At 44.3% G+C, this 25891-nt stretch overlaps 1 protein-coding gene across 5 annotated transcripts in view; it reads left to right on the forward strand.

Annotated features, from left to right (window-relative positions):
• Positions 1-25891, forward strand: part of LOC115022096 (partitioning defective 3 homolog) — a 191804-nt gene that overhangs the window by 92024 nt on the left and 73889 nt on the right. For all 5 annotated transcript variants that reach the window (XM_029452959.1, XM_029452954.1, XM_029452956.1 and 2 more), the window contains 8 exons: positions 950-1089; positions 1292-1420; positions 3694-3729; positions 6572-6619; positions 13360-13548; positions 14117-14287; positions 18291-18444; positions 25376-25562. In XM_029452959.1, coding sequence (XP_029308819.1) covers positions 950-1089; positions 1292-1420; positions 3694-3729; positions 6572-6619; positions 13360-13548; positions 14117-14287; positions 18291-18444; positions 25376-25562 — 1054 coding nt within the window. The remainder of the gene's footprint in view (positions 1-949; positions 1090-1291; positions 1421-3693; positions 3730-6571; positions 6620-13359; positions 13549-14116; positions 14288-18290; positions 18445-25375; positions 25563-25891) is intronic.

Below are 25891 nucleotides of genomic sequence, written 5' to 3' on the forward strand. Positions count from 1 at the left end.
AGCCGGGAGCACTGCAGGCATTTACCGGCGACTATAATACGCCACCTCGTCTGTCGGTGGGAAGTTGATTGGCTCATCAATGTCGGGGATTAGGCGGAGGATGTGAAACAGAATAGCTAAGTGTTCTGCTATTCTTTGCATCAGCTCAGTCGCACAGACGGGGAGGATTAACCAGTTCTCCGATACCGCGAGGATGCCGATTGTTCTTATATTAACTTTGTTTGGCGGGTGGAACGGTTTTCCTTAAGATGGTCTGTGCAACACGTACATGAAGTGTGTCCATCAGTGCAGGAGGCCAGGTGGACGTGCACAACCCCAGTGCAATACCTTCTTAATACTTCTGGCAAAAGGGTTACAAGTGGCTGAACACCATGTAATTGCACGTTCTCATTACATCATCCAGCTCCTTTTATGAAAGCATGAAGTGGACCTGCCTCTCAACATACTCTACGTTGATTCATCACCATGAATCCACTTGACCTCTCTGCTCACAGTTACGTTGGTGTCTCTTGATTTAACTGGTTTATTCATATGAAATTGTCTGTTAGGATTCTCAACGACCTGTGTTCCTAATGCTTTTATAATGATGCAAATATACCCAAACAGAAGCACGTCCACCAACACAAACACAGAATAAGATGATGTAGACTCTAAGTACCACGTCACCATAGAAAGTGTTTCTGCTGTTGTAAATGCTGCTGTCAGCGGTTCACCCACGACATTAGCAGCACAGTTTGGAAGCACTGATTGGATTGTTTGTCCAGGTACGAAGTGACATGCAACTGATTTATTACTGCAAAGCAAACGTACGATGCACTTGATCAATGCCAGCCCAATATGAAGGTGTTCACAGCCGCCTGAGCTGCAGAGGGAAGAGACGAGCTTCAGCTTGTGCCTCAACATAAAAACCAGATTCCATCATTAGACCTCCTCGCTTCTCATCCCACAGGTCCCGAGGGACTCGGCTTCAGCATTACGTCTCGCGACGTTCCTATCGGCGGCTCGGCACCCATCTACGTGAAGAACATTCTTCCTCGGGGAGCTGCCATCCAAGATGGCCGCCTCAAGGCAGGAGACAGACTGCTGGAGGTGAGAGAGTGCAGTGTGTAATCTATGACCATGACATGTGTGTCACGGCATTGAGACCTCACAAGTGCGGATGCTTCAAATCAGATGACGGATTAAAAGTGGAACTCAATATAAGAAGTTTGAATATTTCAACTCAGGCCAGGAGATTGTTGTTGTTACATGCATCTTATGCAGAACTGAACTCACTGCGTCTCCTGAACAGGTGAACGGAGTGGACCTGAATGGACGCACCCAGGAGGAGGTGGTGTCTCTGCTCAGGGCCACACCCATGGGTGGGGCCGTGGGGCTGCTGGTTCTACGGCAGGAGGACACTTTCCTCCCCAGAGAAGTGGTACGTTTGTCACTCTCCAACTTCCTCAGATACATTCCCACAACTGCTCATCCTGTCAGCATTACACATTTCACTTCATGACACACACAGTCCCCCCGTGCACGGATAGGTATAGATCAGGAGTGCGTGTTTGTCACGAGGGCCGTTAATCCCCGCTGCGAGTGCCGTGTTGTCTTCTCATTTCCCTGCTAACACAACGCGCTAGCCGAGCGTGCAGATTGATTGTCCCGCTCCGTCGCTGCACTCCCCTCTTATTACCGAGCTGCGGCTCGCCTCAGAGGAAACCTGTGGAGCTCAATGTCTTTCTCTTTATCTGCTTCACCCTCTCCTCTCCTCTCACGTTCACTCCATCTCCGTCTTCCTGTATCTGTCACCCACCCCTCCCGCTCCTTTCATTCTCACTCACCGGTTCCCTTTCTCTCGCTTTGTTAGGTTACCCTCTCCCTCTCTCTCTCTCTCTCTCGCCCCTCTCTCTCTCTCGCCCTCTCCCTCTCCCTCTCCCTCTCTCTCCCTCTCCCTCTCCCTCTCCCTCCCCCTCCATCTTGCTGTGCTTTGCCTCCGAGCTGACTTGCTAGATTGATGGATGTGGGGATGAACAGACAGACGCAGGGCAGGTAGAAGGCAGAGAGTGGAAAACACACTTGGCTTGAATATCAATCAGGCACAAATCCTCCCACATTACATTTGACAAACGGCGACACAGATCTGTGTGTGCTGTTTTCAGAGGGTGCTGCTGTCACTCAGACAGATTGAGTTTAGCTCCGTTTGTTACAACTCTTTGCTTACGGTTGTGTTTCTACACGATGCCAGAAGTTAAAGTGTATTATCGTTGCTAAATCAAACCTGATTTTTCTGCAAAGTTGTTTGATGGAGAAGAGAGCTCATAACGAACACTGAAGCTTAAGTGCAGATTGTTGTTTCGGTTCTGGCGAGCTTTAAATCACATCGGTGTTTACTTAATGATCCTCTGCTATCTCTCCATCCCCACTCGCTGGCTTTAACGCACGGCTTATCGAGTTGTAACATGAGTTATGGCAACAAACGGCTTTAAATCCCCCCCCCTCCGATGTCGTAAAGAATGGTCTCACCCGGCACCCTCGGCAGTCACCGGGGCCATTAGAGGAACAAGCAGCCATTTGCTTGCAAGTAGTGTCAATCAAACGGCTGATTGGTGACAATTATCACAGCAAGAGATGCAGAGGCGGCTACTGGCTGGCTGTCGCCACAGGCCAAGTTTGATGAGAGAACCTGCCACACTGGTCGATACTCATCTTCAGATTAGAGTGGGGCTTTCTGAGTCTGGCCGACTGCGTCGCTGGTCGTTAGATGGTAGGATTTATTTGATCTGTGGTTATCAGCTGCAGAAAGACGTGAAAGGGTTAAGATGGAACTCTAGGGAGATGAGGTACAAGATGAGCAGCTTTGGTCTTTATCCAAAGCTGCGAGCTACGCTGAGCACTTTCTCTTTAGAGATAAGGGGACTGAACAGCATGTCAGTTAACACAAGTACAGCAATAACACACATTATATAAGAGTGGAAACAAAAGCTGGACGGCTGAGTTGAGCTTAATCCAAACTAAAGACTGGAGAGTAAACGGCACATTTGCTTGGCACATAAGTGTGAATTAAGAATGGCAGCTACTAAGCTTTGTATATTAAACCTAATGTAGTGTAATGAAACAAAGTCAACAGCTGTATCATTTCTACAGCTGCCACATGCAGCAGGTAACAAACAAGAGACTGGACGAGCTGGACTTCCTGTTGTATCACTTTCAAGAAGCTACATCAACCCTGCAAATAACATAATGATAAATACTTATTGAGTTTACATTGATGCTGCTCTGACTCAATAATTGCTATGCTAATATGCTAGCATTGCTAATATGCTAGCATTGATGCACTGGATGAGCGGAGAGTCTGCTCTGTATTCCGGCAGCTGGACAGTAAGAGGACACTGGTTACACCACGCAGTAAATCAAACTGTTTACGTGTGCGGGGTACAATCTGTCCTCAGTGCACAACTCGCATTCTGTCCTTTTTTTTCAAACACCACAGTTGTTTCTGTCCCGCAGTTTATATTTTAAATGCGAGTGCACACTACCCACCGCCCATCTGTCTGCTGAGATTGATCATTTTCATATCCTGCATCCCCCTTTACTCGTCACACTGCTTCCATTCATCCATGTGCCCGTCCACAGCTTCTTCACATTTGAACTGTTCCCGTCGAAACGTTTTGCTTTGCTTACTTTTGCTTCTTCTGTTCCGTCCTCTAGAATGCCGAGCCCCAGATGCAAAGCCCCAGAGATTTGGTAAGACTCCATCCCCAACACCAGCCCTACAATTAAACCCACTTCCCCCACATGCTTCCTCCTCCTCCACAGCTCCGACTCCTTGTAGCCTGATTCCCCCCCCGGCATGGATTTTATCAATCCCTGCACTCAGGATCAACTAGTAAACCAGATGATTAATCAAAGTGCAAGTCACTAGTCGTGCGTATACATGTTAGTCAGCAACACTAATTATAATCTCCATTCTGAGTTTCTCGAACAAATCACAATTTCATGGTTGATCAGTATGGACTGTTGAGGCTGCAGAATGATTCCCTCCATCACTCCGCTCACAGCTGCATTTGTCAGTGAAGGTGGAAACACGTGGGAGTTTGCTTTATTAGTCGGCCGTGGATGAGGTTGTCAGTCCGGCCGTCGTTCAGCCGCCTCGCTGTGATGCTGTGAGGTGAATAACAAACGCTCCGTTTAGTTTGTCTTTTACTTTATCGAGGAGAAAAACTGCAGTCGGAGCCGGGCCGTGGCTCCCGGCGCCAAACTGGCACCGAGACTTCAACACGTGTCACCGTCTGTAATAGAGGCTCCCGCCGTACACAGCCTAATATATCATATCCATAAATACCCTCTGACTGCAAATAAACATTCCTCGTCTTTGGATTGTACCCTGCGGTGGCAGCAGATGTAGTTTTATTATGAGAATGTCATTTCTGTGAAGAATCGGCGCAGCGGGGAAGTGCGGTGTCTCCAACGGTTACAGTCTCTAAGGAACGTCACTCGTCGCGTAAAAGCTCCTCCAGCACAGCAGCTGTTAAAAGCTCATCTGTCTTCACCGCTGATATTAAAAGGCTCTTCACAATTCCATAACTCGCCATTTACATACCAAACTTGAGTCGTAATTTGCCGACCGCAGACTTCAGGTCTTCACATCTGGCTCTACCTTCAGCGTACATCTGGCCGAGTGCAGGTAATTGGTTGCGTTTTGCGCGCAGCGCTAGAAGTGTAATTGGCCGGCTAATTTGATTGGCGGTCGTACCTGCCAGCTGTGTGGATTATCCTCATCATCGAGGAGCGTTGTGGCGGGGGACATTGTCGATATATGGGACTGCAGCTGGCACATCTCGCACGTACACACAGACGTGACGACGTGTATCGTTCCATCAGACTAAAGATAAGTAAAGTAAGACGCCTTCTCCCACTGCGGCTCTGCTGCTGAGAGTTGGCAACACTGATTGGTTGGCTTGGCATCCAAAACTACACGAGCAGTGAGAGGTAACTAGTTCAGTCAGAGAGTTCAGCTCTCTGCTGGGATCATCTGCTAACTTCCTGAACATGTTTATATTTATGTAAGAAATGCTGCCTAGTGCACCTTTTAAGGATTTAGGGAATTTTCTCTTATTTCGGATCTTTACCTTCACAAAGATCGATGCATCACGAGAGCTGAGAGCCGGATGGCTGGAGGAGCCGCACCACGGCCACGCTGCCTCCCCTCTCCCCCAGTTTGTCTCCTCTCACACCCTCCTTTCCTCCCTTTCTGACTCCAAACCTCCCAGATGGGTCAGTCTCCTCACCCTTTCCCGGAACATCAACCGCCATAATGGATTCAGTTGCTTTCAGATGTTATCTGTTGTCAGGCGCCTCATTTTAAACATCTCGCCGCCAACAACAACAATAACAGCAGCAGCAGAGGCACCGTGATGGTGCGCGACTTTAGCTGCAGGGTGTGCATCGAACAGAACAGGGCAGCTTTTAATGGACAGGCATCCGTTTTCAAGTAATGGACACATTTCCAGTAGATGAAGAGCTGATGTTGAGAAGAAGGGTGCACTAATGATCGTTTTCATTATTAATCTCTCGATGAATCAATAAAGCCTGAAGGTGTGATGCCTTCAGATAAAAGTTTTCCATTTCTAATGATAGAAAGCAGAAGAAAAGCCACAAATCCTCACATTCGAGAAACTGGAACCATCAGATGTTCGCTCGGTTTTTAAAATAAATAACTCAAATGATCATTTAATCAATAGAAGTTTGAGTTTTTGCATTTCCTTTAGCGGGTGGGAACACAGGGATGAGGGAAAGCTCTAGTATGTTATATATGTCTCTCTTTGTTATGCCATGGTGTTGCTCATTGGCTGCATACTGTCGATGTCTATATATGTCTAAAACAACTTGCACAGTAACAGTTTCAGTGCTCAGAGACCTGGATAAGATAACCCCCACATAGTGTGTGATGCACATATTAAACCTAATTGTATTAGTGCCTCACCGTGCTGCTAATAGAGTATCATCTGTGTGCATCACGAGAGAGTTGATGTTGAGGAAGAAAAAGAGTTTTCAGTCGAGGCTACACGCTGGGCGTAGTGTGCCTTTATGTAGCTTAAGTATATCTGATGATTGTGTTACAATAATGGCTTCATTCCTTCTATTTTTCATCTCTTTATACAGCTGTGAAAAGTGAAATTAATAACAGAATATATTACGTCGACAGCTTTTAGTCCCGCAGGTTTTTGTCAGCACTCCAGTCGGGGGTTTTATTTTTGAGCTTGGCATGGCGTGACTCATCCTGTGAGCGAGCGCTCTGTCGCCGGTTACACGGCAGACAAAACTCAACAACTGCAGGGGAGAAGCTCTCACTTCTTCAAATTGGTCCAATGACCCAACAATGTTTTTTTTTTTTGCAGAAACCCACTAGAGGATGTCACTCCTTGTTGTAGTCAGCTTTAAGATGATATGCGTTAAACTTCCACTCTTCCCACGTTAATGTTTATTGTACCCCTCAGCCTTCATATTTACATCCTCGCTCCTGCTCTGACGTATGAAGGAGTTCTATCTCGTGTCTAACCTGTTGATTTTGATTATCTTCCTCCAGCACCCAAGGCAGCCGGCGACAGCGGTGAAGCCCCATTGGCTGATTGAGGTAACTGCTGCATGACATCACCAGATTGGGCCATTATGCTGTATGGGGGGAAAAGGCATTAAAGGCGAATGAGATACTTTGGGTGGCTTCACAAATAGACTGGGAGTCATTTAACCAATGCATTGCTTTGCCAATGGTCTGTAGCAACTAAACACTTAGTTGGGTTTTCTCCGTCTCTTCTGCAGCAGATCTTCTCCTCTTGTCTCTTTAATTTTCATTGCATCTTCTTTCTTTGCTACCTTCATCTCTCTTTGTGTTCCTCTCTTCCTGTCCCTTTCTCAAACACACACACACACACACACACATGTGCACACTTAAGACACACTTAAAGGCTCAAATCATCTCCCCTGCTCCTGGCTTTTACAATAGAGCACTGATCAAAGGCATCAGTCTTTACATGCCTGCCCTGATAGTTCCATAATGGGCCCATAACGTGAACATTCGGCTCCATTGTTTACACCATTAGTCACACAGGCTTATGGAAAATTACTTGCAATGCTACATTGAAAAGCCATCAGCGGTGGCGGCAGTAATGCTGCAGCAACACTGTGCCAAGATGCTATCTATCACACGTGCGTGTTTCCTCTCCTCTCTGCACACAAAGCTGTTATGAAACGGCAATCTGTTGGCGTGTTGTCACGTAATGATGAAGGTTTCCTCGATGACATGATACAGCGCTGAGCAAAGCAGAACACGCGTCGACGTGTTCATGATGCACCGTAAATATTGCAAACCATAACTGATAAAACAGCAGACAATACGACAATAATCTCAGTTTAAGAATACATTAATTGATTTCTCATAATTATCACAGAATAAGACCAATGGGGAGTTTTTATTGTTTATTTCATTAAACACGGCCATGTGTAGAGGTACGCTCGTCCATTATATCGTATCATTAAGGTAATGCAGCTAATGCTCCCAGATTTTATAAACTATAATACAATATAATAATAAACTTTGAAACAAAGTCTTTAAAATACTGTTTTTGTTGCCATTTCCTCCTTTATTTGGCAGATGACGGTGTAGAAATAAATGAATATTTCATGCAACAAAGGTCCCAAAGCTGCAATTTAACCTGAACCTGTTGCAGTTTTGTGGCGTGCACTGTAACCAAATAATAATAAGAACCTGCATATCTGGTAATGCATTCTTTAGAGTTATCCAATTATACAACATCAGAATGATAATATAATATTCTACATCATCTTCCCTAACGAGAACTTTGGTACTTTTCTCAAGTAAATATACGACGTTTACTAATAATTGAGTTAACTTTACTTTAATTGCTGCTTTCACTAAGTGAAGGCTCTAAATGCCACTGCTTCTCCCTGCGTAGTAGCAAATAACAGTAAATCATCACGAGACTTCCATAACTTTGTATCATTATTAGCACAATAGGATAGCCGCAGTGATTAATGGTTGCAGCCTCGTGGCAGCAGGCTCGATACTTTTCTGTGTTCTGCAGCGGCCCGTTGATGACACGTACGAGTCAATCAGAGGAGGCCGGTCCTCCGCAGAGCAGCCTCTCTGGCTTAATTAAAGTGATGTTTCAAGCTGCCACCTGGCCCATACACACACACACACACACACATTACAGCCACCCATACAGCACGCAGTATACGGCTACATAGATGGTGCACTTCACACAAACACACCTCAGATGCACATCGACGGCTACACATTCACACATAAGTATACTCACACACTAGCGCACACATACGTGGAGCGACATGGAGCAGCTGCTGGCGTAATTGCTCGGGGTTGGATGAGGTTATAAATGTTTTTTAGTGCGTTGTGGAGCTCAGAGCCGCGTAGAGTGACTGTCCAAAAGGGAGAAGGAGAGCGAGCTGGAGAGAGGGCAGCTTATTAGTTTGGGACTCTGTGTGTGTGTGTGTGTGTGTGTGTGTGTGTGTGTCAATCGATTCTATCCCTTCATGTTATAGTCATCATTTGTCAGTGTTGTGTGTTGGCAGTCGAAGGGGCTTACAGGCACACACACACACACACAGCATATAAGGATGAGTGAGTGCACACACTCTGTTGTGTGTGTCTGTGTGCTTGTACCGACACACATCCACCTATAGACGCATACGTACCTGCCCTCTCTCTGTCGCTCACACACACACACACCTGCCTTCCTCTCTTCCTCCACACGTATTTGATATTCATGGCCTATCCGCTTGGAGCTACAGCGAGACGTGTCAGAAAGGGTGAGAGAAGAGGGAGCAGGGGAGGGGAGGACAAGTAAGGGTAAGAGAGAGGGAACAATCCGAGTTGTGAATCGAGGCAAACAAAGAGAAGATGAAGAAGAGGGAGGGAGAGAGGTTTTTACGCGTGTCCACATATTTGTCATATAGTGTCGGGGTGAGAGACGGGGAGTGGTAACTGTAGTGACATAAAGTAAGGGAGGAATAAGGAGAGAGAGTCAGAGTATAAATAAAAAGAGATAGATTGTGCTACAGTAGGCAGCCAACAATGCTCTCCACGCCTGACTTCCCTCCACCAATTACACCCTTCACCGCCTCATTCTCACCTCTCCCTCCCTCCCTCCCTTTATTTTTATATTCCCCCTCAAGCGACTCTTTCAGATGCCATCAAATCGACAGGTTTGTTTGGCCAAAGTTGAGCTCGCCGCCGTGTGTGCGGAGGGGAAGAAAGAAGTGTAAATGAAGAGCGATTTTCATTTTGCTTAATGCTAAAGATTAACTGGAGAAGAGCGGAGGGTGCGAGCGCAGAGATGAGCAGAGGGGGGAGAGGTTCAGGGGTAGAAGGCGAGTTAGAGAAAGTAAATAATAAAGAGTGAGGAGGAAGTGACAGAAAGCAGTGGGCGGGAGATGCCGAGAAAGAAGATGAAAGGTGAACGATATGTGAGAGTTGGACGCTGTACATGTGAAGACAATGTGCATCCACACTGTGAAAACAATGTGCATCCACACTGTGAAAACAATGTGCATCCACACTGATGTTTCAGGTCGTGTTTAGTCAACACTTAAACACCTGGACAGGAAAGTGCTAAACCCCTTTGTACTCGAGTAGACGTGAAGCTTGTTGAACCTCAGATCACACACACTTCTGATCACCTGTGCTGTGTTTTAAAACATCAAAGAAGATGAAAAGGTGACCTTGACTCGTCGACGCCACCTGCTACTCAGACCAACAGTGTTTCCTAGGACGCTGTGCTGAGACGTCGGTCAACTCGCCAAGTCGTCTTAATAATGTCAGTGAGCAGGATCAGGTTTCCTAAAAGCTTTGCCTCCTTTTTGTGCCTTGTTTTCTACTTCCACTGTTCGTGCTGTTGGAAACGAATGACGAAGGAGGAGGAAGCTCGAGAAAGAAAGTAAGAGAGGGGAGAAAATGAGCAGTGGGAGATGATTTGAAATAAGAAGTGAAAGCAAGGAGAGAGCAGTATAAAGAGACAGGTGAAGAAAGTTGTGCGGTAGAGAAAGAAGAAGCTGGAGAGATGCACACAAACGGTGAGAGAGGTGGCAGTGTCTGTCTGCTTTGTGTTCCACATGGATTCATCCCTTTCTGTCGGCCTTTCATTCACACTCCCTCGCTCGCTCACTCTGTCATTGTCACGCTGGCACTCTCATTCTTTTCACCCTTTTCTTTTCGGCTCCTCGCCTTTTCACCCTCCTCTGGAGTCTCTCGCTCCTCTCCCTCCCCTCAACCTTCGCTCAACTGCTCTTACTCTGAGCTTCCTTTTCCTCCTTCCTCTGCCATTGTTTTAAGTATTTTCTCTCTTTTTGCCTTTTTCCCTCCTTCCTGTCTTCATTATTATCAATCAGGTCCTTCAAAAATAGAGCTGAACAATTGTAGGAACATGTATAGTAAAAAAGAAATAGATTGTTCACAACAATATTGTGATTATTCTCCATAAATTAATCTCCAGGCCTGTTTTTAAATGGTGCACCTTTTTATCAAACTTCGGATTTTAATTGCTTTTTGTTGTTGTTTTTAAATGTAATTAGCTTAAAACACTGATATGATGCACTTAGAAGTTAAACCACTGTTCGCTTTCCAACTGCCAAGCTAACTGCTAACTAGCTGTCTGTAATTAGGTACACGATGTGACTAGCTAGACTCGCCACTCTCTTGTCTTTTTGAAAGGCAGAACGATTTCTAGCATTTCAAACATCAAAATGAGTTTCTTTCTTGCATAAATATTACCAACTAAAGATACAAACAAAAGTAACGTTAACTTCACAGACGATGAGATTTTAAATACTGCTAGCTAGCCGCTAACCGTCTGTCATGCTACCAAGCTAACCGCTAGGCAGGCTACCGTTTTGTTAGTCTTCTAGAAAAATATAAAAAGATTGTCTTTTGGCATTGTAAACAGTTTAATTGTGCAGTTTGGACAACTCACAGAATTACTTTTTAACCTTGAAATGACATCACATCTGCTCCACGATAGGCTATATTTTTATTTTTAGATATGTTTGAGTCCTAATAATCAATTTCCTTATTTCTTATTCTGACCATTTGCAGTGTAAGAGGATTATGCCGTTGTTAGTCACTTTTAATTAGCCTTAAATTGAATTCCAGGCAGAATGAATTTGGCCTTACGGGTCCAAACTAATTAATTTCATGTTGTATTACGTGTTATTATTCCTCAGCACACCTACAGTTGTGTCTGATATCAAATTGGCTGTTTTTCCTGCTTTGTTTTTCAATGCATTTCAAATTAATTCCAGGTAGCATTCATTTGTCTTTCTACAACATGCAGACAGCCTGACAGTGCTCTTCACGCTTGCTTTTCCTCTTCCTCCCTTCTGTTCCCTCCATTTCCTTCTTTCTCCATACATACCCGTTTTGCCCTTCTCTTCCTCTTCTGTCTCACCCCCCCCCTTCCCCGCTTCGCCTCTCCCTCCCTCCTCCCTTTTAACGCAGAGCAATTCCATCTCTCTCCCAGCAAACAAAGGGAGCTAATGACATGCTGACACCGAGCCCGATGATTGAATTCATTAGGCGTGCACAATAATTGCCAGGCGTGAGCGTGCACGCACCCATCTATTCAGAGGACAGCTGTCAAATAACAAGCAAGAGAGAATAGCTTTTTATTGTTGAGCTGGAAGAGAGAGTGAAAATGAATATAGAGAAAGAGTGAGAGAAGCACCTGTTGTGGAGGGGAAGAGAGAGAGAGAGAGCACTCAGCATGTCAATTAGGCTGCTGTGTTCATGCAGTTCTGCTGGGAGGTTTACTGCCTGTGTGACGCACTTGGTATCACCATCCAGGTGCATGGCGTGTCGGATGTTGTCTCTTAGTTTTAGGCCTTAGGAGTGTTTAGAAAAGTGTGTTTAATCTTATTCAGATTAAGGTTAGAATTATGTTTTGCTTTGTTGAGGGTTTGAATAAGTTCACTTTGGTTTAGGCTTAACATCAAACCTCAGGGTTGAGGTTTAGCATGTAATAAAAACAGTAGTAAATCTAATTAACCACCTCTGTGGTATTGTTAATCCACCTCTAATACATACAGGTTGTCATATTAAGAGTTTGTGTTTCATAGAAGCATTTTATATCATCTTTACGGACATTGCTTTGGGAACATGAGACGTGACGGGCTTTATTTCTTCCTGTGCTTCGCTGTAATTGTCCGTGCTGTAGTTATTTTTAAATGGATAGGTTATGCTAATCACTTTCAAATTATTCTCAGTTCAAACACCAGATATGAGTAACATTAATCAGCAGAACAATATCATGTAACCAGCAGAAATGTGCTGACAGATGCGCAAATATGGAACGAGACCAATTTCTATGAAGCAACAAGTTTTGTATTATTAGTCAAATGAAACACGTTCATGTGCAGGATGTTGTGTACCTGCAGCTGCTTCACAATAAAAGCTCTTAATCTGCTTTATGCCCTGCTCGTACTGCACACAGAAGTGTGTGTGTGTGTGTGTGTGTGTGTGTGTGTGTGTGTGTGTGTGTGTGTGATATTATTTCTGATTGGTGGAGCTGGCTACAGTCTCAACTGTACTTGAAATGCTCCCTATGTGGAAGACGGTGGAGCTGCAAGAATTCACAAGTGTTGATGAAACCTCGCTTCAGGCTACGACACAAACAACACAGAATGTATCTGTTTCACATATTAATACGTTACTGTTCGCTGTGTTGCAGCACTCAGTCACCAAACCTCTGATTCACCAGCACTGGAAACTGAAGCAAACACTTCTAATAAAATCCCTTTTTTAATTTGAGGCTGATACTTTCCTAAAAGTTTCCCACACATGCTTTAGCATTAATGAACCGGAGCATTGTGCCTCGATTATATAGTTAAATTCATGCCTGCTTATACTAAGTACCTGGTGAACACTTAGGAGCTGCTCTGTTGAACACTAATATACGTGATGTAACTAATGAGCTTGCTCTCTGATTTACCTTCCTGCGATCTGCCCGGCTGCAATTTATTTGCAAGTACTTTTCATTAACCTCAAGTGGCCAAATGTCTTTGTATCTTGTGCCCTCTGGCTAACCCACAGCAGCACGGTGCAAGCAGCAGCTCAAGGGCCTTTCGTGTTATTGCTTTAGGCTGCAATAAATGCATGTTTTTGTTTGGTATAATTAAAGATGGATTACTACATATGAGCGTTTAAACGCATTTACATTTGCTCTGAGTCTTTGTGGACGACCGTAGATCACCGTAGGGTTATTAGTGATGCTGTGTTGCGTCTTTCAAGGTTGTCTTGTTGTAGAAATGTAGAATCTTCCTCCTTCTCTGTTCCCCGTCTTACAGAAGACGGAGGAGGACGAGTTGGTCCTGACTCCGGACGGGACCAGAGAGTTCCTCACCTTCGAGATCCCCCTCAGTGACTCGGGTTCAGCTGGGTTGGGTGTCAGCGTCAAAGGCAATCGCTCCAAGGAGAACCACGCTGACCTGGGCATCTTTGTCAAATCCATCATCAATGGAGGGGCAGCATGCAAGGTACGAGGCTGTCTGCCATTATCAATAGAGGGGTTGAATTAACGATAAAGATTTAAACGTGTATTCTTTTTTTTTTTACTGTAGCTGCTGTAGGCAAGATTATATCAATCCAGGAACCATGCTTTGTATGAATTAATGAATAGTTTCCAATCTTAAATGTAATGTTATAGATACCAGGCGTTATAGAACAACCTACACCTGATGAACACGTCAGTCAGCCTTAGTGCACACACTTAAAAGATCTGCAGAAAGGTACAGGATAGAAGAGACACTGGACACATCACACTGAGTTGATGTGAAGTATAACGACCTTTCTGTTCCGAAAAGCTTCACCTGTGATCAAATCGATGAACATAAAATGTCTTATTTCCTGTTGACGTCTTTGAACTTGATTGTTGGAACATAATAATGCATTTAAAAGCACACTGCTCTGCACGAGATCGTGAGTAGAAAGCAGAGACACTGTGAGTGAGACTGTTATTAGATGAAGGTGGTTTTATTCATCACACACGTGCCGTCAGGAGTTTGAACCCTAAAATATTCTCTTTGATTTCTCGTCCACCAACAGGACGGGCGGCTGCGAGTGAATGACCAGCTGATTGCTGTCAACGGAGAGTCGCTATTGGGCAAAACCAACCAGGACGCCATGGAGACGCTACGCAAGTCCATGTCGACGGAAGGCAACAAACGCGGGACTATCCAGCTCATTGTGGCCAGACGAGTGGCTAAAAGAAACGAGGTACGGCTGGATGTGAGGATGTAGATATCTAATTAATACGCACGCAACAGATCAACATTAGTCTGATTAGTTCAGCACTCCATGATGCAGTTGAGATTCCTGTAAATGCATGAAAATGCACTTTACTAGATGAAACATTTGTGTATGATGAAGCCGGCGTTGTTATAGATGCATCAATATAAATGACACACACACACACAATGATCATTCATGATGCTGCATGGACCATTATATTATAGGTAAGTATAGGAAGTCATTATGTGTCATCAGCCCCATGAGTCAACCTCTAGTTTATAACTAGTCAAGAGCATCCGAGACTTATGATTCCTTATATTTGATGTTTCATGTTGATGAAGTGCATCAGAGAGCACGGTGTGTGTATTATATTCACTGCTAATGCCCTCATGCTCGAGAGATGTGTTATTCATAGCGTGTGGCTGGTGTTAAGTAAACCATCAACACCACTGTGAAAATACCCCCCGCGTCACATTGAATCGTATATTAACGGTCAGCACATCTTCTTTTATTTACCCTGACTGAGCACATGTGACCTTTTTTGCAGCCGCAGCTTCACACGCGGGTTCCACATGTTCGCACCTCCGAGCTGCACATTACAGCCGCAGTACTGTAGTGATGCCTGTTGACCCCGGAGCCAGGGGAAGGACTCCCTGCTACAAAGACATGTTAACATTAGAGTACAGGGGGGGGATTCATTCACAGTGCTCACATGTCTTACTGTAACAGCTGATCTGCGATGTGAACCAGAGTTCCTGATTGCAGAGTTGGAGATGAACGAACTTTATATTCTTTATATTCTATAAAGTCTATTTTAATATTGCCATGACAGATATTTCATTTAATAACTTTCATCAAATGATGCGGATGATTGCGATCCTATCAGATCAATGCGTTCGTAATTGTTTGTTTTCCTGGAAAAGATGGAACGAATGTGACCCTGCTGTCCTGAATAAAGACGCTTCTGTGGACTTGGACTCATTAGGCTCCATTTGAATGAATGTCTGTGATAAGTGTTCAATACAAGCCAAAGCAAAACACTGGGAAATCCCTCCACAATGAATCGCTTCATGAACTAAAAGTAAGTAGTCGGGTCATAGTAGTTCACCAACCCCTCCCACGCCTGCTCACCTCCCTCGAGGCAGCTGGAGGAGAGAAAAAGAAACATGGCCGACTTCTGAGCTACACAACTTTTTTGCTCCCCTCAATGTCATGTTTTTACATTCTCTCTACACCTTGGCCTGTCGCCTGCTTGAAAGCCGAGGTTGAGTCTGTGAGCGGCGCCGCTGTGCGCCTGTGTCTGGACGTGCACGTCTGTGCCTGAGCGTGCACGTCTGTGCCTTGGCGTGCACGTCTCTGTGTGCATGTGTACGCCTCTGGCACTGCCTGGCTTCCCTGCTCTCCTTTTCCAACCTGGTGTGTCAAAGTTTTGATTTCCCTTCGGCCCGTCTGGTAATTGAAAGCCGAGGATAAGCCTGGAGGTGTGTTTTGTGTTTGTGTGTGTGTGTGTCTGTACATGCACACGTCTTGTGTGTGTTTTGAGTGTGTAGTTTGTGCTGGTGTACACCCTGCTTATGCATTTATGCGTTTTATTTTCAAGGATTCTTTGTTTCTTTGTTTGCAAACAGATACTCTGCGTGTCTGTGTGTATTGCGGCCATGTCAAGGCAGCGAGACTTTACAGACGGCCTGGTGGATGAATAACATTTGAGTCTTGTTATTCTCCGCTTCGCATGCTGAGCCGGAGGCATGGCCTGAGGCCGTCCGAGTTTCTGGCTATTTATAAGAAATTGTGTCCAAGACACTTGGAGAGGATGAAAACCAACAGTTTAATTCACTCTTACTCAAAGAGACTGAATGAGTGTCACTATAGATTCTTCATACCTTAAGTTACAAACAGCTGTCCATCAAATATTTGTTAAAGTTAAATTATTATACCTAATTACTATGGGATGAAAGCTGTGGCTTATTCTGACATATTGTCCTACCCACTGACATATGGCATCACATTATGTGTGTTTACTTCCCTCTCCGTGTCTCCATCCCTTGACAGCCGTTCTCAAATCAATCCCAAATGTTTGCAGTAAAATGCATAAATCACGAGCCCGACTGCTCCCGTTCCTCCTCCGTCCCCATAGAAACACAGTCGACCCGGAGCAGCTGACTTCCTCGTCGCCCCTTTGGCACCTAATGTGATCGAGACCTTCCTGGAGCTCAATTCTCAGCCTGAATATGCAATGAGCTGCAGTGTGATTTGTCGACGCGCCGTCAGTGTGGCGAATCCCCTCGGCTATTACTGAGACTTTCACCTCGGCTCCTCAGCCGGCCAATTCATTAACTATCTCATTTAAAGTCGAGAGCGCACCATATGGCCACCTTAGCGATGAGTTTGTTCCCTGGAAGATTTGTTGCATCCGTGTGTACGGTCGATCGGCTCCGTTGCATGAAGTACATTCACTCAAGCGGCGTACTTTTAAAGTTGGAGGTACCTTGCTGGAGTGTTTGCATTGTACTTTATGTACACTTCTACTGCACTCAATCTCAGAAGGTGCTTTTATACTTTATACTTAACTATATGCACGTATATAAGATGGTGAATGACCTATTTATTGTAATCTAAATGTACAGCTATAGTAAACGTTGTTACAATCCCCCAAATTCCGACTACAAGCTTTAAATGCAGCACCGTCACCATTTTTGATACTTTTACTTAAGTTATGGATATTCTACGACTGATCGAAGCTAATTGGTGGTTCCAATATGTCTAATGTGGAGATTTAAAGAAGCAGAGATCCAGTCTCGACTGAAACTGGACTTGTTTGTTTACATCAAAATCTCTTCTGCGCTGATTTTTTTTACCTCAACAATTTAGTGAACTGAAAGGATCGTTGTTCAACAACCTTCTGCCAAAATCGAATCCCAGCCGAGCCGAGTTATAGTCATCGATCGGGTAATTTGGCTCCAATGTGATACTGTTATCGTTCGTTAGGCGATGATGGTTAACATCACGGCAGGATCTGCCATCGCCTTCAGTAGTAAATGCAGAGACCGTAGCAAATCAATACAGTCAACTATCCAATGGACAAACAACGAGGCTGTAGACACACAAACGCACCTTCTCCGGCGCTGGATGTGCGTTTATTGGTGACAGGGCCAGCAAATGGTCCATTTGTCCAGCAAACAAGAAAGTGTCATCAGGGGTCCTGAGGGAAATGTCAAGACGCCAGCAAGCTAACAATCCCCTGCAGGGGAGCACTAGTCCGCTAACAGCCGGCGGTTTAAGAGCCTATTGGAAATCCATGCTCATTCATCATGGTTATCACACTGCTAGCATTAGCGTGGATAGCTGCCCCTGTGTCCATTCAGTACTGTTTAGCAAATGGCTAACATGTTTGTGTATACATCATGGACATTTTTCCTTTTGGGACTTTGCTGTAACTGCAACAAGAGGTGTAGCAATTAATGAATGGCTTTCTACTCAAGTGAAACGGATTATTTATTCTTTACCCAATGGCCTGTGTCTTCTCAACGGGCTCCACACATGGTTCACCTGGAGAGGAATAAACTACACAGCACACAACGCGCTTTTTTATTTACTTGACTATTAAACAAATATTGAGTAAATCTAAAAACATGGTTCCCAGCGGTCCTTAAAATCCATGGAAGTTTGTGATTTTTTTTTTTTGAGGGAGCCTTAAAAGTTTTTGAAAATATACATAACATACATGGATCATTGAAAGTGTTTGAATTTAAATTTGTGCAAGAATAGAAATTAAAGCTCTTTTTGATATTTATTTATGTGAACTTATGCAAAGCCTGCTAGTCCTCTTTTTACATTTTAAAGTTTTGTATTAAACCTGCGTCTGTGTCTCAAACTATGCCATGTTGAGTCCTTGAAGTTGAGGGAATTAAGCCTGGAAAGTCCTTGAATTTGATGCTTGAGAAAGTGTGGAAACCCTGAATAATTATTCCCCTTCCTCCTCGCTCAGGAGTCTCCAGGCAGCCCACTGGGGGGCAGTCAGCAGACTATGAACACCTCTCTGGACGACCACGAACGCCGAATCTCCCACTCCTTGTATGGTGGCCTGGAGGGCCTTGATGACAACTTGATGCCACGACAAGGCATGATGCCACGCACGATAGGTAAGATTTATTTTTGTTAGAACGTATTACAACTTCCGTTGATCTCAGTCTGAGTATTATAAGGAGACGACCAGTAAAGATTCTTATCAATTACACGTGTGTGTGTGTGCGTGCGTGTGCGTGTGCGTGTGCGTGTGTGTGTGTGTGTGTGTGTGTGTGTGTGTGTGTGTGTGTGTGTGTGTTGGACTAAGTGAAAGAGATTAGCGTGTGAGAACTTTGCACTCTGTACAGCATTGCATGTGTGTAGCACTTGCATGATTGATGGACGGGTGGTGAAGTTGCCTCATGTCAAAGAAAGGCTTCTGTTCACCAGATGGTGTAAAGACTCAGTTCATCCAACTGTCTTTGTACCTTTTAATCTTCTGCAGTTGTTCTTTCCATTTCTGACAAGAGGAAGTTTTAACAGTGTAAGTTCCAGCACGCTGCCACAGTTCACGCGTGTTTAACCAGCAGCGCGGGCTGTAATGAGCGTAAGGCATGATAAAGCATTATGATATTTGACCTTATAAGTATTATAACATGCTTCATAATGTGTTATAATTAGTGTTATGAGTGTTTCTGGCTGTATATCCAGTGCTCTGAGCAGATTATAGGGCATTATAAGTGTGTTTATTATGCGTTATGGACATGGCTGTTGCCCAAAGTCATTATTGTTGTTCAATCTCCCCTTTAATACATTAAAATGTGGATCAGTGTGCGATCATCCACTGTAACGAGAATAAGACGGATTATATAAAAGATGGCGGCGCTGACCTTTAATGACCTCACCTCAGTGTTGTCATATTGTTCGGTGACATCAAACCTTCATCCTGTGAGGATTAAAGAAAACACTCATCAAACACCAACATGCTGCCTTTTGATCCTCCGTCACGTGTGTTTTCTGAGTTCAACACAATCAGGGAAATAAAAGATCCTGTTTCTTCTGACATTTCACCAAAACCTCAACAAGACGCCAGACGCAGGAAAGCTGCGAGGTTGGCCTGTGGAGGGATGTGCTCTATATAATTACTGACTGTCACAGACACATGGGGCATTCCCCTGCTTATTAAACACTTAATCATTCCTGAGGAGGCTTTTGTTTTTTCACCTGAGGAGAACTTTTAACCCCAATTTGTCATGTAAAAATATTTTTGGATCTTCTTCCTCCGTGTGGTTTTGAATCTGTTCAAATGAAGTTGGTAATAAAACGTAGAAATGTTGATCCATCTTTCCACGCTCTTGGCTTGACCTCGAGATATTACAGCAGCTCTGCGGTTCTGTGTCGGAGTGAGATTGGAGAGGTTGGGAATGGATTAAAGCTTTATTTGAACAGTTGTTTAATTTGCCAGTTGGCTAAGAAGTGCGGATAAAGTCGTGCATGCTCTGGGTTTAAGCTGGGCCCCCCCCCCCCCCCCCCCCCTTCAGGCAGCTTTTTATAGGTGTTTTTCATATTAATAATCTGAGATTCATTCTGAAACTAGTTCCCCCGGTTGAAGATTACAAGATGTTTGCTTAAATGAAGGCAGATCCCTCTTATGGATTAGTACGGAGAATTTCTGTTTGCCAGATTTTAATATGAAACGGTGTCAAATGTCACGTTGAGAGTATAATAAAGTATCTGCCAATTACATACACTCCATCTGCTTGCTCTTGTAATTCATTCATCTTTCTTACACTATATTCAGTGAAGTTTTGAAATCTGAAACCTCCCAGGCGATTTCTTTATTGTAGTGGGAGTTGTTTTAGGGTCTAACAGGACTATGACATTACAATCAAACATTTTAATTTAACTTTAAGAGAGTCCCCCAGAGGTTCCTTGTAAATGTTTGTGTCTACGTGTAACCTTATCCAAGTAGCACAGTCCAGGAAGTTCTAGGAGGTTCTACTAAGGTGTTTCTTTTGGACTGAACCAATGCATGAGAAATATTTAGAGGTTTTCTTGTATGATATCCTTTCATTTACCATTGTACAATTTAAAGGGAAGTTTCACACAAATGACCAAACTGTTTTTCATTGGAACTATTTATTTAGTTTCTTTAGTAGCTCCAGAGGAAATCGTTGTGGATTTATTAACTTACTTTTATTCAATGCCTCGAGCACCGCACATATTGTTAATTTTACCGTCGTGGTATTGAAGTAAAGGCAAACAGACACCTCAGAACTTGGCCATTTAAACAAATTAAATAAAATGATGTATGTCTAGATACACTATATGGACAAAAGTATTGGGCCACCTACACATTACACCTACATTCATAGGCATTAATATGAAGTTGGTCCCCCCCCTTTGCAGCTATAACAGCTTCCACTCTTCTGGCTTTCTACAACATGTTGGAGCGTGTCCCGTTCATCCAGAAGAGCGTTAGTGAGGTCAGACCCTGATGATGGCTCGCAATCTCCGTTCTAGTTCCTCCCAAAGGTGTTCAGTGGGGTTGAGGTCAGAGCTCTGTGCGGACCAGTCAAGTTCTTCCACAGCAAACTCATCACACCATGTCTTTATGGACCTTTGTGCACTGGGGCACAGTCATGCTGGAACAGAAAAGGTTCTTCCCCAAACTGATTCCACAAAGATTGAAGATGAAGCATTAAGAGTTTGGTTCTGATATTAAAGCCTGAGCTGGTTTGAAACTCTGCAGTTTTAGAGTCGGCAGAGCTTTGGCGACTTTTACGCACTCTGCTCCTCAGCACTCGGCGACCCCGCTCTGTAACTTTACGTGGTCTGCTACTTCGTGCTAAGTTGCTGTGGCTCCTAAACGTTTGCAACGTTGTTGCAGCGGTGCATCCTATTACAGAACCACGTTCGATTTCAGTGAGCTCTTCAGAACGAGCCCTTCTTTCACACGTGTTTGTGAAGGCTGCTTGGCTCGGTGCTTGATGTTATACACCTGTGGCAACGGGACTGAATGAAACACCTGAATTCAATGATTAAGACGAGCGGATGTTCGGTTGCTTGTGTTTCCGATGACAGAGCTGCTTAAGCCTCTGTACATTTTAACACACATTCACACTAACAGTTGTGTCATGACATATTTAAATGCTGTGGATTGGTGTGGAAAAGCTGATCAGTAGCCAACCGTAGAAATCTGTAGATGTTCTCGGCAGCTCCCAGATGAGAACATGTGTGAATACGAAGCAGAGCTTTGCATGCTCAGCAAACCTCCCTTGTATAAGTAAAATTGTGTGTGTGTGTGTGTGCGGTCGGGTCTTTAACAGTTGCTTTAAATAAGTCTTTTCTCTCATTGAAAGGGTGCCAGAAAGCATAAATCATGCATTAGGCTTTCTTAGAAGACAACAGCATTCCCATTCAGAACATATCAACTTGCGTTTTGGCCCGTGCACACTCTTAGATCACTCGCTGGCTTTCTGCACTCTGAAGATGCCGGGGATAAGAGAGAGACTTAATTATTCCTTCAGGCCAATAGCTTTCAAGGCCCAGTACCCCTGGCAATAACCTCCTTACTAATTATGCAAATATACAGAGACGAGACCAAATGAAAAGAGGGAAAAAAAACCCTCTCTGCTGCCTGTCTTTCACCCCGTGTTATTCTCACCTCTCGCTATCTCCATTTTCATCTCGAAAATCTTTTCTTCCACTCTCCTCCTGGCCGTTCTGTGTTCCCCCTTTGCCCTCAAGTATTCAGTATTTCTGAACAAAAAGCCTCACATAATAGCCTCTGCCGGAGAATCTCAAATGAAATGCCTCCTATTGTTCCGCTCCAGCTCAGTCAGGAATTATTACAACCATTGGGAAGGATAATGTGTGTTTTTTGGTGTGATTCTCAGGTGATGGGTGTGCGCTCCGTCCACATGGCAGTGCTTTTGTTGTTGGCGGATGGCTGCCCTTGGGTGCTGGCACTAAAACAAAGAAGCTTTTTTCCCCCCTCCTTTTACGAGGCTAGCGAGTTGACAGATTCATTGGCTTTCTACTCGGTAGCTGCCAGTTGATTGTACTGCAGTGATTCAAACTGTGACATTGATGGGATTCTCAGTGTCGCACATTGGACTGCTAAGGGAAATGGGATTAAGTGGTTCTGTGAATGCACGTGTGTGTCGATGTTTTGTGTGTGTGTGTGTGTGTGTGTGTGTGTGAGAGAGAGAGAGAGAGAGAGAGAGAGAGAGAGAGAGAGAGAAGTGTCCATGCTGTGTTAGAGGACTCACCCAGACTCCCAAATTCACTGAGAATAACAAACACACACAGCAGGAGGGGCTGAAGTAGCACAACACACACACACACACACACACACACACACACACACACACACACACACACACACACACACACACACACACACACACACACTCTGAAACCACTGTAACAGTTCAGTTAATGCAGTTAAGTGCATGCACTCACACACTTCTGCAGATGCATGCCGCACACTTGTAGTGTACGTGCTCATTATAAATGCAGATGCATTCTTAGATACTTTTCTATTATCAGCAATTAATTGGTCTCCTTATGTTTTGTTGAACTCGAGACTGAAGACAATCTTTCTGGTTTCATTTGCTAAAACTGGATGAAAATAATTATACATATACTACATGGCAGAACAAATCCAAAGTCTTTAGCGCTTCATATTGGGGCGGTGACGTGCAGAAGTCGTGCGCTTGTTAACACTGTCGTACCAGAAACGCATGAACAGAGCTGTAACGTGCTAACAGACCGAGACAGTTCACTCGCTGTTGCTGTTGTTCAAAGTACAAATAATAATAATAATTTCATTACAATCCATCCCTCCCCCCCCGTACGTCCCCACATGTAGATAAACGGCTGAGATTGGATGAAACACGTTTGTTAGCGACCGTTCTCACGACATCTTCTCATTTATGCAAATGTGTAGAACATTACAAACATGAATTCATATCCTGACACAACAAGCCGTGTACCAGGATGCAAGTGAACGATGGGGAGAAACTAACCAAACTAAGAAACCAAGTAAAACTAGCACGTTATCTTTTTATTATTATTTTTATTAGAACATTATTAAACAGAAAATATGACTTCTAGTACAAGCAAAACATACTCTTAAAAGTGCATTTCTAGTGAACTGCATGTCCCTGAGATCTGTTCACAGTTGTGTGTTGCTTTCACAAAAAGCACTTGGTGGCACAAGCCACACAATTATAGGGTTTTTCCAAAACAGGGTTAAGAGAGTACAAAGTGCATTGATGGGTTAATTTGAATTAAAGGTCACTTTGTAACTTATTATTCAAGGGGAATAACAAAGAACAGTGACTGATGACTTTTTAAACTACCTTTCCACACACACACACACACACACACACACACACACACACACACACACACACAGTCCCCCCTTACTTCCACCATTCAGCTTAATTTACATCAGGTCATTCACCCATGCTGGCTGGAAGCAGCAGCCCCCAGTAGCACATTGATCCCTCAGTGCTTAGTTATGAGCACAAACAGCAGGCCTGGCTCAGACCTCCAGGTCCCTCCGCTTTCTAAAGACAAACAAACTTCTCCCTGAGCTCAGTACACAAGGCTTTTATGACGCATTGAAGCTGCCCTTCTTTTGATGCAGAGAAGCCTCCCCCCCCCCCCCCCCCCCGCTTCCAATTTCAAAATACAGATTAAAGACAAAGTCATGCGCTGCATATCAATGGGAGTTCTTTAAGCCATGCTTTTCAGAAGCAGAGAAGGGGACTTTTTATTTTTTTCGCCTCAGCACAGGGAAGTTTTTATCTTTTATTTGTGAGGGCACAGCTTGAATTAATCATAGTGTTTTGACATAGGAACACCATTGTGCCCGCTGCCAAACTCCACTTGGTATAAGCTGATCAGCCAGGAGCAGTTTCACTCTGCTTCAAAAACACAAAAAATTCTAAATATGTCTTGTGGTTTATAAAGTTGCCCCGCATTTATTTTTTTTGTTCTTATAATTTTGTCGACTTGTTTTGCTGGGGTAAACGGTTCCTGCAGTCTCACGCTTGATATAGAAGTGGCCTGTTGTCACAATGACATAAAATAAATCCGTTCCTGAGGGTGTTGTGCAGAGAGCTGGGTAACAAGTGGTTTTCAGCATATCAATTCTAACATGTTTCTATTGTTGCCCTCGGAGCTGAAGGAAATGAGCGTTATTTGATCAGAACATAGTGTTCTTTCCACATGTCATAATCCTCTCAATCAAATCCTTCAGGTTTGGTAGTCATTCACTGTTGCACTTACACGTGAGCTACACAGCACGTGCATTGAAAAGGTGCCCTGCTCACATTTACCTTCTCGATCAGCAGCAAAACAGACTGGTGTGTCAACGTGACGTAAACTCACCATTACTGCACAAGTAGATGCACAGCACGAGGCTGATTCTAGAGAAGCTATCACGCTTCAGGTTAGCGAGATCTACACATTAAAGGAGTAGTTCAACATTTGGGGGGAATATACTTTGAGATGTGTGGAGATAGCCTTTGTCCAAAATACACCGGCCCACCTGTACAGTTTACAGATGAACATGTTTTATCTCATTTAATATTTACACACAACAACAGTTTGTGGTTTTATAGGGAGTTCTGTGCTTTTAACTATTTCTTTGGCAAAACAACAGCCAGGAGCCGTTCTGGAGTCACCACGAAGTTGCCAGGCAACCAGAACACAGAAGTACTGGGCAGATGGATAAAAAGTTTTTTTTAAAGAAGTAGTTGCACTATGATGTAACTCCCTCTAGAGTCACAAAGTGAACAATGGTAAGAAGCAGGCTAGCTGTTTCCCAGGGCTTCCAGTCTTTATGGTATGCTAAGCTAATTGCTCCCCATCTCCAGCCCGGTACTTCACATCCAAACACGAGTGGTGTCTTCTCATCTAACTCTTAATGTTCGGCCCGGTAGGATGCTGGGAGACTCTTAGAATATGTGGAGACACTTCATACACGCAGTTGAGTGTCGATGAATAAACGGAAAGATTGGAGGAATTAAAAACGGATCTTGTCTCCTCCAGGAAACTATCAGCTCTCGCCGACCGTCAACATGCCGCAGGACGACACTGTGATCATAGAGGACGACCGGCCGCCCCTCCTCCCGCCGCACCTATCTGACCAGTCATCGTCCAGCTCCCACGACGACGTGGGCTTCACTGCTGACATAACACCGCCGTGGGCCAAAGAGCTGCCCCCTCAGAATGACAGGTGGGCAAAACGTTATTTTCTTCAGACCTCAGTCTTCGTCAGCCCGTCTACATCTTCCTGCAGAGAAAATGTGTTCTTCTTTTAAATTTCACCTTCTAAAAGCTTGTCATTTGAACAAGGTCATCGTGTCCCCTACTGTATGTTTGGTGTGTGTGTGAGTGTGTAAGTGGGTTGGTTCCTTGATTGGCCCCTGATTGTAAGCAGCGCTCACTGGGGCCGCCCTCTTCTGTCCTGGCCTCTCAGCCTGATGTGAAGGACACACAGTGCTGCTGAGGGCCTGTGATGTCTGTCACTGTGTGTTTGCATGTCAGGGGGGTTCAATTAATACA

Source organism: Cottoperca gobio, chromosome 17 (genome assembly GCF_900634415.1).
Source record: "Cottoperca gobio chromosome 17, fCotGob3.1, whole genome shotgun sequence".
Classification (NCBI taxonomy): Eukaryota; Metazoa; Chordata; class Actinopteri; order Perciformes; family Bovichtidae; genus Cottoperca; species Cottoperca gobio.